The sequence below is a fragment of the Bidens hawaiensis genome, unplaced genomic scaffold (genome assembly GCF_021521415.1).
Source record: "Bidens hawaiensis isolate Kalapana, Puna unplaced genomic scaffold, B.hawaiensis_p1.1 tig00041156_1, whole genome shotgun sequence".
In the NCBI taxonomy this organism is placed as follows: Eukaryota; Viridiplantae; Streptophyta; class Magnoliopsida; order Asterales; family Asteraceae; genus Bidens; species Bidens hawaiensis.
The window spans coordinates 137,048-151,468 of record NW_027497277.1 but is presented as its reverse complement, the minus strand read 5'-3'; the positions used below and the strand labels follow the sequence as shown (position 1 = coordinate 151,468).

Here is a 14,421-nt window from a genome sequence, read left to right as displayed (position 1 = left end):
AGGTGCCTCGTCCCATATAAATAACTTGGTTTTTTTTAATAAATGGGTAGCATTAGTGTTTTTTTAATGCCACAAGATGAAACCTCAATAAGATTTATAGAAATTCCAAACCTTGAATGTGTTGTTCTTCCTCCCGACAATAATAAAGATGCAATGCCACTTGAAGCAACATTCAAAACTATTTCTCATTTGGATCTTGTTGAAGCAGAAAGTGTCTTCCACAAAAAGGTTGTACCAATTCCACCATAACCGTAAACAAAGAATACAACATTAGTTTTGTACATATTGTAAACGTTATATGGTTATCATACACTAAAATTAACAATATCTAAAATTGTAATATTTAAATAATTTATGCAGGTAAGTATAATGTGTAAATTTAATATTGATGTGATGATTGATAAGGCTAATAAGGAATGTTTTAAATCTTAATTAAAATTGTATTTTAAATGATAAATTTAATTAGAAATTACATAAGTGTGTCACTTGTCAAAATATTAGACCAACTAAGGGGTTTGTGGTCCAACCAACATTTTTGTTTATTATAATAGTAGATGTGTTAATCTCATGAATTTCTCAGAAACAAAAGACCGTTGCTCTTTCATCTTGTGAATTGGAGTTCATGGCAACAGCCGCAACAACTCAACATGCAATTTGGTTAAAAGTTTGTTGAGTGAATTAACAAAAGACAAAGAAAAACCAGTTTTGCTACGTGTAGACACCAACTCGGCTATAGCTCTTATGAAGAACTCAGTTTTCCATAGAAGAAGTAAACACATAAATACTCGATTCCATTTTATACGAGAATGTGTTGAAAGGGGAGATGTTCACGTCGAGCATAATCGTGGCGAGTTACAAAAGGCGGGCCCGTTGACAAAGCGTTGCCAAGGATTAAGTTTGAAGAAATGTGGACTCTACTCGGGGCGGTGGACTTGGGAGATGCAAACAACGATTAATGGGGTGATTGAAACGTCTAATCTTTATTGTGGGTTGAAGAAGAGTTTTAAGTTATTTTCCTTTCAATTTCTACGAGTTATTTTGTTTTATGAGTTCATTTATGTCAAGTATTTTTGTATGCAAGTTTCTGGTACTATAAGTATGAACCAATAATGTAGTGGTGTTATCAAGTTAATAAAAATGCGTTTTGAGTGATCTCTTGTTCTTTGTGTGCCAATTGTTTCTCTCCAGTAGCATTATCCAAGGTAAATGTTATCAACCATTCTATACCCATTCCTCAAGACACTCCTCAATGACCTTATGGTATCATCACTGTTATGAAGTATCACTTAAAGTTTATTGTTCTTTTATGACGTTGCCAGTTATCAACGAAATGGCCAATCAAACGCATATAATTGGTATGCTGGATTGATAATTGGTATCACATTGAGGTGGTGGAACATGCCTAAATACATTCGAACCATAAAAAGATTCATTTACATTGACTACAAGACAAAAGTATTAAATAACATAGTTTCGACTAAAAAAAACAAACACTACAATATACAATTATTTGAGCTGTAAACATGAAAAAAAGAACTAGCAAAACACCAAAAAATGTGATAGAAGTTGGGTCATCTTGTCTTGTCAATTCTCTAAGCCCTCGCATATTATTTACTAAAGATTTCCAAACGATTTTGAAACCGTGAACTTCTGGTTGAGTGGTTGACGAATAACATGAAGCGGGTTCAGATAGCTAATATGTTCAAGCGGTTGATGATAACTAGGAACCGGGTTCAACTAAGCGAACATTAAAAAGCTAACTCATAAAAACAGGCAATCAAGCAACTACATTTCCGACTGGCTTTAAGATGTTGTTTGAGTCATCTGCTACGTACACAAGGTATCAGAAACAAAATAAGATTAGAAAGTGATAAGTTGTGCATGTTACCAATTGCCACATGATATCACGAAACATTAAAATTAATAAGTTGTGTGTGTTAGACCTTGTGTAGTGGGGCGTTATGGGTGTCACACCCCATAGCGCACCAAACACCGCCCTGGGGTGTTATGTGTGTGGGTGCGTGAGCTTTTTTTTTTTATTTGGTGTGGTGGGTGGGGGTGGGGGGCGGGGTGGCTCCAACCAAACATCCCCCCCCAATTATATATTTTATTTTTATTGAAAAATAAAGAATAAAGAATAAGTTAAAAAATAATAATTTTGTATTGATTGAAAGGGGGTTATGGGCTTATATACCGGTAGTCCGCTACACCACACGTGCCGCATAATGCCCCCACAATGGTGGTTATGACTACACATGGTCTTAGTAAATCTAGCGGATCAAGGGTGATCCCTATAAACTTTTTTATGTGGTACATATGTATTACTTAAAAAACAGGTGCATCAACTTCACTACTACATTGACACAATGTATTAATTAAAAGAAGTGAAATCTATAACGTATAAGTTAAAAGCATACTGGACTTACCAAGGGGAACATGTTGAACAAAGAAGCATGCCCCAATAACTACATAGGCAAGGGTAAGAATCACTCCTTTCAAGTAGTGTGAATTTCCATCCTGAAAATGATTTATACCACAGTAATTAAGTTAATCGGTTACTAAGAAAGGCTGTAAAAAGTAATGGTGTCTACTTGTAAATATACCAAAGAAAAGGGGGGAAATGTCAAAACCTGTAAAGTGAAGGCTGTAAGGAAAATTGAGAAGGCAAGACAACCAGTTTCAAGAAGTCCAAAATCAAGACTCATGTTTATTCCCATTATCCAAGCAATAACCACACATAGAGGAACCTGATTCAATTCATATAAAGTGCTGTGTTAGTGTTCTAGTCTTGCAATCGTGCATGCATCAATGACTTGACGCTGCAACACGTTCAAGAATCCGTTACATGTTAGAATCCATGAACGCGAACCAACGAGTTATACCATGCAACACAATCAGATCTCGAAATTTATTATATTGCCATATTTTCTCACCACAAACATTAAGATTTGAGATGCGGAACCCATCGCGACACCAAGAGATATATCCTGCGCAATTTGGCACAAAAGTTATTATAAACATTACGGTGGTCACTAGGTATTATGATGCCTAGTTGTACAATACAATCCAATAATGCATCGATAAACCACTACTAGAAAATTAAGCAATTGCGACCAAAATTTGCTACTGAAAAAAAACGGTAGCAAATTTACCGACCGATTTAGCAAATTTGCTACCGAAATGCGAATCACTTGACACGGTGGCTAAGCGGTCGGAGTTTTTGCAACCGATAATTTTCGGTGGCTAAGCGGTCGGAGATTTTGCAACCGTTAGCTAGGCAATCGGAATTTTTTTGCAACCGTGCTAAACGATCGGAGTATTTGCAACCATTAGGCGGTCGGAGAGTTTTTGCAACCGCTAGACGGTCGGAGTTTTTTTGCAACCGGTAGCGGTCGGAGTTTTTGCAACCAATTAAGCGGTCGGAGTTTTTTAACATTTTATTTTAAAAAATTGATTTGCGACCTCTTAGGCTATACGTAATGGGGCGCGAGTTTGGGCGAGAAAGGGCGACAAAGGGAGAGCACACCGCCCCCCTGGGTGATATTTGGGCGAAATGGGGCGGGGGCGAGGAGTAGATGTCGCCCAAGAAGAAGAAAAAAATATTATTATTATTATATATATCGTGTGTTATATATACATATATGTATATAGTATTATTATATATTACCATTGTAGCCTCTACACCATTACACCCCAAAAACAAATTTTCACTCCTTGCTGACTGGGCGTCACACGGAGCAAAACGCCACAATTTGTAGCCTTATGTTGTTATTCATTTAAGCGGAGCGCGAACGCACGTGACTTTTTATTCAAAGTCTTGGTGAACAAAGGCTGGAAATTCCATCTTCATTTGCCATATAAGTTTACGTTCTATGTAGAATCCATCTTCATACGTCGATTATTGGGATTAAGATCCGGTCTATCGTCTTCTACAATTCATTTCAGTCAAACCCTAAAGGCCTAAACTACTAGATCTATCTATGGCCATTTCTCTACCATACACATCACTTCTCGCCCGAGGCACCATCGCCGCCGCCGATGCAGATTTGGTCTCCGAACTCAGACAATCCGCCGCATCACCACCACCAAATCCGGCGCCGTGTGACTCCACTACAAGTCCGAATTCCATCTCAAATCCTAATCAACAATTTCCGGTTATAGATCGCCCGATAAATTTGTGTAAGGAAGATGATAAACAGACTCGAGGTATGTTTATAGCTATTAATTTCTTAACCTAATCATCAATCGAGATTCGTTCATGTTGATTTCATGTTATTTAACTGCCATGAAGTAATAAGAACTCTAAATTAGGGCTCATATTCTGTTTATCATCCACTGTGGTACAGATTACTTACTGGAACAACTTAAAACAAGCCTGCACATAAATTAGGCTCATATTCTGTTTAAAGCTGCTATTTTGTAAATTTAATTAGCAATCGAGATTTGTTCATGTTAGTGCACGAAATTGTTGTCCGTAGCATTCGAATAAGTTATACATAGTCTAGATTGAGTATTTATTGTAAATGGCCCATTCACTATGGTTTGTATAGCGAATGAGGTCCATTCGTTAGTGATCTAGGCTAGTTCGTTAAGCTTATAAACTCATTCGTTATGAAAGCATAACGAATGAGGGCTGGTTCATTAAGTTAACACCATTCGTCATGGAATGTTGATGAATGGAGTCTAATTCGTTATGGAGGCATAACGAATTACGCTTAACTTAACGAATGGAGCATGTGGCCTATAAATAGGTGGTTCCATGCTCATAATTTAGTGAGTTCACACACATGAGAGATGTGAGGTTCTCCATAAGTTATTATGTAATTTATCCACCATAATGTAATTTATCCATATTTATCAATAAACTATGTATTTAACGTATCTTTGATTCGTATTGTATAATCGATGTATCATAGCGGCTAGATCCGTGACAGGTTTCTACAGTTCATGTTCATTTTATGTGTCTTAGGGCTTATATTTTGTTTATCATCCACATTCGTTGCATTTCGCGCTCATAGATTTATCCATATTGATCTCTGTTTTCAGCAACTCGAGATTTGAATAACGGGATTAGCAAATGTTCAGTCCAGTAGGAATTTCAGCCAGCAGCAAATGTTTCAATTGTGCACGCTTCTAAAGCCAAGGTATGAAAACTTTGGTCTTTTATGTGGAATATATAATTATATAAAAGGTTATTTAGTACTTAAATATCTCTCTGAATCTACAAGTTTGATTCCTTGCTACATGGGATAACTGATACACCTGTATACATCAACTCTTATGCTTTTCAATTTTACATGCGGTTAGAATTGCAAACGAACTGTCGTAAACCATTTGGTGGGAAGTTGTTTATATTTGTTCGTTTAGTTAGTGAACAAACATGAACAAGAAATTCCGTTCGGTTAATTTTATGAGCGGACATGAACAAAGGTAGCGTTCATTCAATTGTGTTTGTGAACGTTTAGTAAATTGTTCGTTTATTTGTGTTTGGTCATTAAAGGTTTATTTTTAGTAAATCGCACGTTCAACGAACTGTTCGTGAACCATTTGACAAGAAGTTTGTTAGTATTGGAAGAATAAGCCACAATATTGAGCATTTTGGGTGGGGGTTGAGAGTGTGTGTTCTTTGCTGTGACTTTTGTTCCTTTGTGTTCGTATTGCGTCTTTTGGTTAAGTTTTTTTCTAATTTCAATATTGAGCATTTTGTGGGTGCGTCATTACATATTCTTTCCGCACATCAGAATTGCACAAGTAGTTTACTTAAACTGGTCAAACATTTTTATAAATTAGATAAGAAATATATTGCAAAATCTGTTTAAAACGAACTGTTTACTGATTGGATTGTCAATAATAATATAAATGGTTGGGTTCAGTTTCCTGTTTCGGCCCGTTAAGCGGTTTATGAAAAGATTGAACTTATAAGATAACATATTTTTGGAGATTCAAAAAAAAGAGTAAATTACATAAGTCGTTTGACAGAAACTGTAGCAGAGCCCATCTAACAGTAGTTTGACAGCAGAACTGACGCGTGCGTACCTGTTGACGAGCTGTGGTAAATCTGAGTTAACGGCTGTTGCTTAAGTTAGGTCTTTTCTGGCCTCACAAGTGTTCTTAAACTGATCGTGTTTGAGGTTGCTGGGACATGAGCTCGTTTAAGTATTGAAGGGTTCTGATTGAACTGTGAATCTATTTTATTTGTCATAAATTAAATTGGTTTGGTATTTAGGTCAAAATTTTAAACTTAAAAGACAATTCAGTATTAGATTTACTTTTGATTAAAGTATCTGTTTGTGAATCCATTTCACATTTTTTATGTTGCAGTGATTCTAGGATTCGTTTATGTTAATCAATGGTTGTGTTGTTACAGTTAATTTTTCTGTGTTATGTGGTGTGTATAGGTGTTCAAATCCATTATGTTAATGTTCTAATGTGAATGTGACTTTTTCGTCTAGACGTTCATGTTTTTTTCCCTTTTTAATGTTTCAGCTTAGCTTCTAGGTTTCGCACGTTCGTTTCAGCATCTTTATCAGGCTGTATCTAAGGTATGTTTCCTGTAAGCAATCGTCTATGTTGTATTTGTATGCTGTTCATTTTTGTATCGAGGATGTTTATGTGTGTGTTGAATATATGTGAAGGTTAAAGGGTATAATTTAATTATATCTAATAATTTTACTAGCCAAATAACTTTTGTGTGGACTATGGAGCTATGTTAACATCATTATTAATTAGCAGTCACATTTGCATACGAAATACATAATTTTTATGGCAATAAACATGCACTATGCTTAAGGCCTTTTTCTTCCCTTCATGGAACCTAACTTTTTCCACACACAAAGTCATATTAATAATCTTATATTTAGCTCAAACAAAATATGATCGTTTAATGTGTGAATAAAGACAGATTAGAATGTCTATACATTATTTACTAATGAAAAGTTTGAAACATACAATAAAGCAAACAAGCTACTGGTTGCATACATGTATAAAGAAATAATATACATATTAAGTGCTTTTCTTTTCACGTACACATTTAAGTTGTTTACCTTTGTAAGGTGTTTTCTATGTTTTTCGGCCTCCATCCCGGGTGAAAAGAGGATATACTGATGACCCAAATCAAATGATGCCTTAGATAACTAGCAAAGCTTAAGCTCTTATGGCATAATTGCACTATGTAATTGGTTTTTTGTTCAATATTCTTCTTATCTATCTGTAATACCATTTATCAATTAGTGTACCATTTGGAGTTAGCTGTCTTTGTTAAGGCACGGGCTCGCTATACCGCTGATCTTACCAATAGCAATTCAACATCAGGTAATAATTTCTTATGCAGATTTATAAATATTTGGTGATGCAACTATTTTGTGGCTATTTTTTTTTCATGTTTTAGTATGATGATCGAATTAAGTTGTACTTGAACATGCATTGAACTATAATTTAAGTTTTATTATACATGGTGAAATATAATTTAAGAAATAATGATTTCAAAATTACAATATGAAATTCTTAGACATAATACATCTCTCAGTTATAAACGATGACGCTAATTTAAATTATCTCAATTTTCTTGTCCTAATACATATTTTTAATTTGATACTTTTATCATAAGTCATAACATACAATCCAGTTTTTTGAGTTTTAATATTCTTTACTAAAATTTAGAACACAATTTTGAGGAATTCTCTTTTTACAAATATAAGTCAAAGGTGGGTCAAGGACAGTGTAGAAGTCGGTTTGAAGCAAGATTCACAAGTTGCACAAATCGGGTCCAATACTAGCAAACGATTCTAGGACCCGAGAGATCTCCTAGGATAATAACCAATTATAAGCATTGTGGTTGCTTTCTCGGTCTAATATTTTCCACTAATAGGGTCTGGGATGATTTTAGCGGGTAAGACCCGTTTGATCACCCCCTAATGATTTGAACGAGTTCTTTTGAGTATAATGAAAGGCCTGATTTGACCATTGATTTCTTTAGCCTCTATACATTGGTTGTTTTGTAGATTGAAAAGTTAAAAGATGGTTATCAAGGAGCTCATCAAGGAAAAGAATGTTAAATGGAATTATTGAAGAGTTGCGACTGAAAAGGGAAAAAAGATAAGGCAGAGAAAGATTCTATACACAATAGGATGACAAAGATTGAAGTGATGCTAGTAACTACGGTTAAAATTAGGCTATAAACACGTTAGTTTGGATGTTTAATATGTTAGGATAACTCGGATATTTGACATTTTAATTTGTAATTCTAAATTGAATGTTTTTTATATAATTTTCAAGCTTGGATAAATGCATAATTATAAAAATATAACTATTAGCAGGTTTAATGTATAAAAATTGCTGAAACAAAATATATATAAAAATATAATTTGGTCACAAAAAACACGAGTGGTGGCAAAATTTGCGACTACGCATATGGTAGCAAAAATCTTGTTAACTTGCGACCGCTTTTATGGTAGCAGGATTTGAAACAGCTCTAACAGTAGCAAGATATGCGACCGCTCTTTGATAGCAAGACTTGCGATCGCTCTTTGGTAGCAAAAATTGGCTGCTTTGCGATCGTTTTTATGGTAGCTAAATATGGTCGCAAATGTGTAGAAGCAGTTGCAAGTTGGTCGCAATAGGGTTTTTGCGACGAGTTTTTTCCCACCGCAGTTTTAGTCGCAAAATGGTGGCAACAACGCATTTGCTACCGTTTTGCGACCGGAAATGCTGTCGCAATAACTCATATTTCTAGTAGTGAACGTTTGAGATATGCATGTATATGTCTCACCAGTTTGTTCTTAAAGGCGAATATAACAGACCCAGCATGTTCTGCGGCATTACCGACAATTGGTAGCAAAATTATGCTGATAAAACTCACAGATATTCCCCAAGTTTCTGATGCATCCTGATACGAAAATATATCAAAAATCAATTTGGGTTTAACATTATAGTTAACTTTTATTTTTAGTTTTTATACGTACCTCAATTGTGCCCACAACATACTCTGACAAAACCGCGATGATTAATGTCATCAAGCATAACCATATAAACGCACTCCAACAACCAATGGATGCTGTCTCCTTAATATTGTTGTCATCAACATCTTGGTCCTAATAAATGTTAACTTTAAAACATTTAGTCCAGAAAGCATATTAATAGGTATCATATATATTTGACCTGAAAACTGAACAAGAAAGTCAAAATGACAAACCTCCAGTGGTTCGAAAACTTGAGTGTGGGTTTTCAACTGAAAAAAGAGATATGCTATATATGCAAACAACATGACAATGCTGCTAGCCCTTGAGAGCTGTAGAACCGAAGCTCCATCTATTTCGAGTGGATCCATCATGTTGAGATTAAACAACAATGGTGCGATGTGGCATAGCAGGCCAAGCAACAGCAGCAAGGTGTTAGCATTTGCTTGCTTCTGTTAGTGATAGAAATGACATGCAAAGAGATCAAGATAAGTTTTTTTATTACAGGATTCGGATGGAATTTTATTGAAATGAGGTAGGAAACATTGACGGAACAATAATAGTTTAGTCATCATGAGATTTCTATTCTCTACAGATACTTAGGGACCTACTAATTTTTGTTTACTAAAATAAGCTCATATATTATATATAAAAACCTATAAACTCTAGTGACAGGAATCAAGCATGGTTCCGTCACTTATGGGGAAAAGTAAGGTTGGCGGTGTACTTACATGGTCGAATTTCTGATGTTTGTTGATGTTGGCAATGCCACCACATAAAAGAGAGGAGCCAAGAACAAGGAGGAGGTTTGAGAGGATGGAACCCAAAAGAGAGTATTTGAGGACATGCATTTTTCTTTTGTGGAGAGCAAATATGGCTATTATCAACTCGGTTGCATTCCCACATGTAGCATTCACCAGCCCTCCCACTACAATTTTTCGTACAATAGTTATAAGTATAGGCTCATGCATACAAAAATATAATTATACCACCATTAAAAGAGGTTTGTTGGTAAAACGATAGTGGTGTCTAGTAGGTCTGGTTATGACTCTTTGAACCAGCAAACCACCAATCAATTCAGTGAATCACATGGTTCTAAATTCTAATTGTTGGATTAGATTTCAAATTTTTTATTACTTTTTACTCTCAAAATATCATTTTTAATTCATTTAGTAATTTATACTTATATTTTATTATTTAAGTCTTGATATTTTATTAAAATTATAAATTCTCACCAAAACCAAAACCTAAAATTTAGATATTATTCTCCAATAGAGAGGATTGTTTATAAGATTCGGATGTTTCATACAAGTATAAATGTACGAATGAACGAGCCCTTAAATGAATTTATTTTGGAAATTTTTGGTGCCTTTTTTAGTTCTTATTTGTGGCCCAGACCCAATGACCCATTATTAGGTTGTAATTTAGTGGACTTTTGAGGAGTGTTTTGTATTCATTATTAGTTTCTATATTTTTTTTATTTAGTCTTTTTGTTCAAGTCCGTCAATCCAAAACCGGACAACCACTTGTTGCTCACAGTAGTGGTAAAGATACGTGACTTTCAACCAAAAGATTGTGATCTTTAATCTCAACTGAGAGATGAAACATGATGGAAGTTTAGTTGTTTGAAAAAATAACCCGCTGCCAATCCACTTTTTAGGGGGGACGGGGCGGTGCGTGATGGGTGCTCCATCACGCGTGATGGGCTTTTGCACATCGCCGCCAGTGCTCCATCAAGCTTGAGTGATGAGATTTGCGTGATGGCCAAGCTTGAGTGATGAGATTTGCGTGATGGCCATCACGCAAGTGATGGGTTTGAGTGATGGAACTCTCCCTCTCTATATACATATATATACACCCCAAATACACTCATCTCACTCACACAAAAACCTATATGTATATATATATGTATGTATATATACCAAAACCTATCACACCACACCACCCCTACCAAATTCCATCAAAATGTGATGGATTTGAGATTGGTGACGTGACATAATTTGATTGGTGGTGGTGTGTGATGAGAAATAACCCCCCCCCCCCCCCCTTCTTCTTATAGATACCCATACAGACTCTAGATACATCATTTAGATAAGATGTATGCATTTAGAGAGGATGTAGGAAAGAGAGAGAATACGTGTAAAAATGGTGTCTATTGAGTGTGTATAGATATCTATCAACTACATCATTAGTTTATGTGTGACACTCAGGTGCTGGTTGTTTTTTAATAGATAAAATATCTGTAGTCTGCGAAACATATTTTGCAGACATTGTAGAAAAATAATAATTTTGTTGATCATTCGGATGTATGTCTTAATGTTGGATTATGTGGGCCACCTCCAATTTATTTGATTTAAGAAAAAAAGTTCTCTCTCTCTCTCAAAATCAATTTATCAAATAAATTTAGATAAGCTATATACGACATTTGTAATCTTTAGAAATTAAAACACAAAACTTCTTTTTGCGTATGTTAAATATAATTAACATATTTATTTGTGTTAGATTAAAAAGTAACCGGTAATTAAGAAAGAATGAATTATAAAATATTAATGTAAAAAATATGACCATTGAACAAGTAAAGATTGTAAAAAAATTCAAAAATATGTAACTATAAACCCAAAATTCAAACAAACTCCAATAACCGAAAATCATGTCTTGAACACTCGAATAGTTTACTAGTTGACACGAACACCGCCGCCATTTTAACTCAAAAACGTTATTTTTTTTTACTTTTGCAAAAGAAACTCGTTACAAATCCAAACATTGGATCATTGTTTGCAAAAGTAGTTATCATGCATCAAAGTGATCAGAATCAGAAGTATATATACCTGTAGGGCCTGTGAAGTATGCAATTTGTCTGTTAAGTTGAGTTCACCAACACACATAAACCATAAGTCAAATTCAAAATAAAATTAATGTTAACTCATGCAATATATTGTGAGAGACTTACTCGGTTAGAAAACTCAGACGTTCTGCAAGTGGAGTCAACCCAAGCAAACTTAAACCAAATATCCATGGCTACAAACAAAACAAAACATCATACCTCAATCATCATCATCATCATCGTAATCAGTATATCCCATCAATAGCAATGCTATGGTAGGGTATGAGGAGGGTAAGATGTAGACAGCCTACCTCTATCCCACAGGGATAAAGAGGCTGCTTCCTGTGAGACCCCGGCTCGATCATCATACCTCAATATATAATTAAATTAACCTAGTACGTACACATGCATAACAGTTAATCAACATTGATTCAACAATACTTACTCTACCCAAACTGTACCAATGAGCTATAAACGCCATCGGAATGGCCGGAAACAGCACCAAAAGTTTGGTTTCAAACATAACTTTCTGAACATTCACCACAAAATCTCTTAACATCAGAAACCGAACACAAGGTAAAACATCCCTAGTCTTCTCAGGTAAAACCGGTTTCACGGTCTCTCCGTTCTCCAAATCATAATTCTCCAACGAACTCATGACACACTAATTAATTTGAATACAGACCTGCAAATGAAAATGATCATATTATGAGACTCATGTATTGAAATATATAATATCTGAATATTTCACCGATCGAGGTAAAGAGATGAGTTGTTTATGAAATTTCCTGGATGTTTCCTAGTGGGTTTTTTTGTTGGGATCGAGAGATGAACACCACGTAATGTTACTCTAAACGGCAACCTTGCTGCGTGGCCATAAATGCACAAAGCTTGGCTCATGCATGAAATTGCTTACGTGTCTTTACATAAAAGAGTATAAATTATATTTGTAACTCATCTTTTTCTTTTTTTTATTAAATAAACTTATGCTGCGTGGCCATAATCCGAAGGGTTAATCCAACTGAAACATGTTCGGTTTCCATTTTAAAAGAGAGAAAATCTAAGGTTGGAGTGAGAGAATCGACCGTATTTGGTTAACTAACATGTTTTTATGTGTTTTTATATAATGAATTGAAAGGGTTGACATGACTAATCGTCATTTTATAAAAATTTTTGAGCGTTCACTTTCATTTATTTCAAAAAGTTGGGTAACCAAGTTTCTTAATCCGCTTCACTTGATTTTGTTTTGTATTGTATTGATGATTTAAATAGTATTTTAGCCCGTGTTATACATAGGTGGAAAAATATATCAATAAATCATATAAATAAAGACAACATATTCAACAAACACAAATATGTTTCGAGCAAGATGATATTTTTCAGTTGGCAAAAGTAATAAACTAATTAATTTTTATACAATAAGGTATAAGAGATTAATAGGAAATTTTAAAAAATATAACCAGCAAGTTTCAAGATTATTGTGCAAATCTCGTAAAAATAATAGAAATATGTTGCTTTCAAAAACTCTTTGTAAGTCCTTAGAACGGATCTTTCAATGTGATATCAAACGATCTCGATGTTAAGCGGAAATTAACAAAAGATGATTCAAAGTAAAATGGTTAAACACACGAGGAACACACAAGGAATGCTTCAAAACACACGTATTGTTACGTCTAGTGCTTAAGCACTACGTTACACACGATCTCGTTCACCCCAACGTTATGAACGGCCAACCCACAAAAACCTAGATACAATGTATATATAGGTACTACACCTAGCTCGATCTCGGTTTACATACAAGCCCAAAACAAGATATAAGCAAGCCCAAACTAAAGTACAAACAAACTAATGTAAGCCCAACAATCTCCCCCTTGGTTTGTATATTCATCTTCAATCATGCTCAAGAAAGTCCGCATCTGCCTCCTTATATGCACCAGCCCATATACTTGTTCTGATGATCGATCCCATCATACTTGTATATTATTTAGTAGCTGGCTCGAACAACGGATCAGCCATGATTTGAAAGTTGCATAGAGTCTTGATGTGCTTCTCGGCAAATTTCAATAAGTCACGTGGACCTCTGAATTGCCCTCGTTTTAGACGAACAATGACTGTAGCAGTTTCCCCATCATATGTCCAGAATTTCATCTCATCCAATGCACCATCGGGAATTCTGGTAGATAGCGGAATATGACTTGCTTTCTTTATTGCTGGCCACATGACGTTTACCATCGTCTTACCTGTCTTCGGATCTCGGACCCCTTTGGCTTTCTTCAAGAATGACTCAGCGGTAGTCATATTAGGAAATCCTCTGTCAACTTGACTCCTCAGGAAGTTCCAGAAGTTTATAGCCTTCTTGTCATTGTTCAGATTGTGGAAGGGAGCATTAATCATGTCACTAAGATCAAACTTCGCCCAGGATCCAAAATCCTTCATTTTCTTGTAATATTCAGTATTCCCAGACCTTCTTTTCACCCATCACATGGCTTTGTCAACATCAAAGCCCCAAGACACAACCCCTGATCGATCACCGTATTTGTCAGAAAAACCTTTTTGGTGTTCAAGAATAAACTTATCTGGGTGATCAGAAGATTCCACATTCTGGTTCGAGTTCTTCATGATGAGAATCTTCTTTTGTAGCCT

General features: G+C 35.3%; 1 protein-coding gene and 1 long non-coding RNA gene across 3 annotated transcripts; one reads left to right on the top strand and one right to left on the bottom strand.

Annotated features, from left to right (window-relative positions):
* Positions 1 to 1,234: 1,234 nt before the first annotated feature.
* LOC143592702 (vacuolar cation/proton exchanger 1-like) lies at positions 1,235 to 12,462 on the bottom strand. 2 transcript variants are annotated; one of them, XM_077072561.1, is made up of 11 exons: positions 12,224 to 12,462; positions 11,905 to 11,972; positions 11,783 to 11,811; positions 9,686 to 9,882; positions 9,191 to 9,406; positions 8,961 to 9,089; positions 8,768 to 8,884; positions 2,934 to 2,987; positions 2,631 to 2,747; positions 2,427 to 2,517; positions 1,235 to 1,824 (listed from the first exon to the last, which is right to left on the bottom strand). In XM_077072561.1, exons 1-11 carry the CDS (start codon positions 12,434 to 12,436, stop codon positions 1,778 to 1,780), a joined length of 1,278 nt encoding a protein of 425 aa, XP_076928676.1. In that variant the 5' UTR covers positions 12,437 to 12,462; the 3' UTR covers positions 1,235 to 1,777. The 2 variants fall into 2 exon arrangements, with proteins under 2 accessions (XP_076928676.1, XP_076928677.1); XM_077072562.1 differs by lacking the exons at positions 1,235 to 1,824; positions 2,427 to 2,517 and having other exon boundaries at positions 2,682 to 2,747; positions 2,883 to 2,987.
* LOC143592701 (uncharacterized) lies at positions 3,939 to 7,287 on the top strand. Its single transcript, XR_013145966.1, has 3 exons — positions 3,939 to 4,206; positions 5,047 to 5,144; positions 6,487 to 7,287. It is a non-coding gene; the product is annotated as an uncharacterized LOC143592701 (long non-coding RNA).
* Positions 12,463 to 14,421: the final 1,959 nt, after the last annotated feature.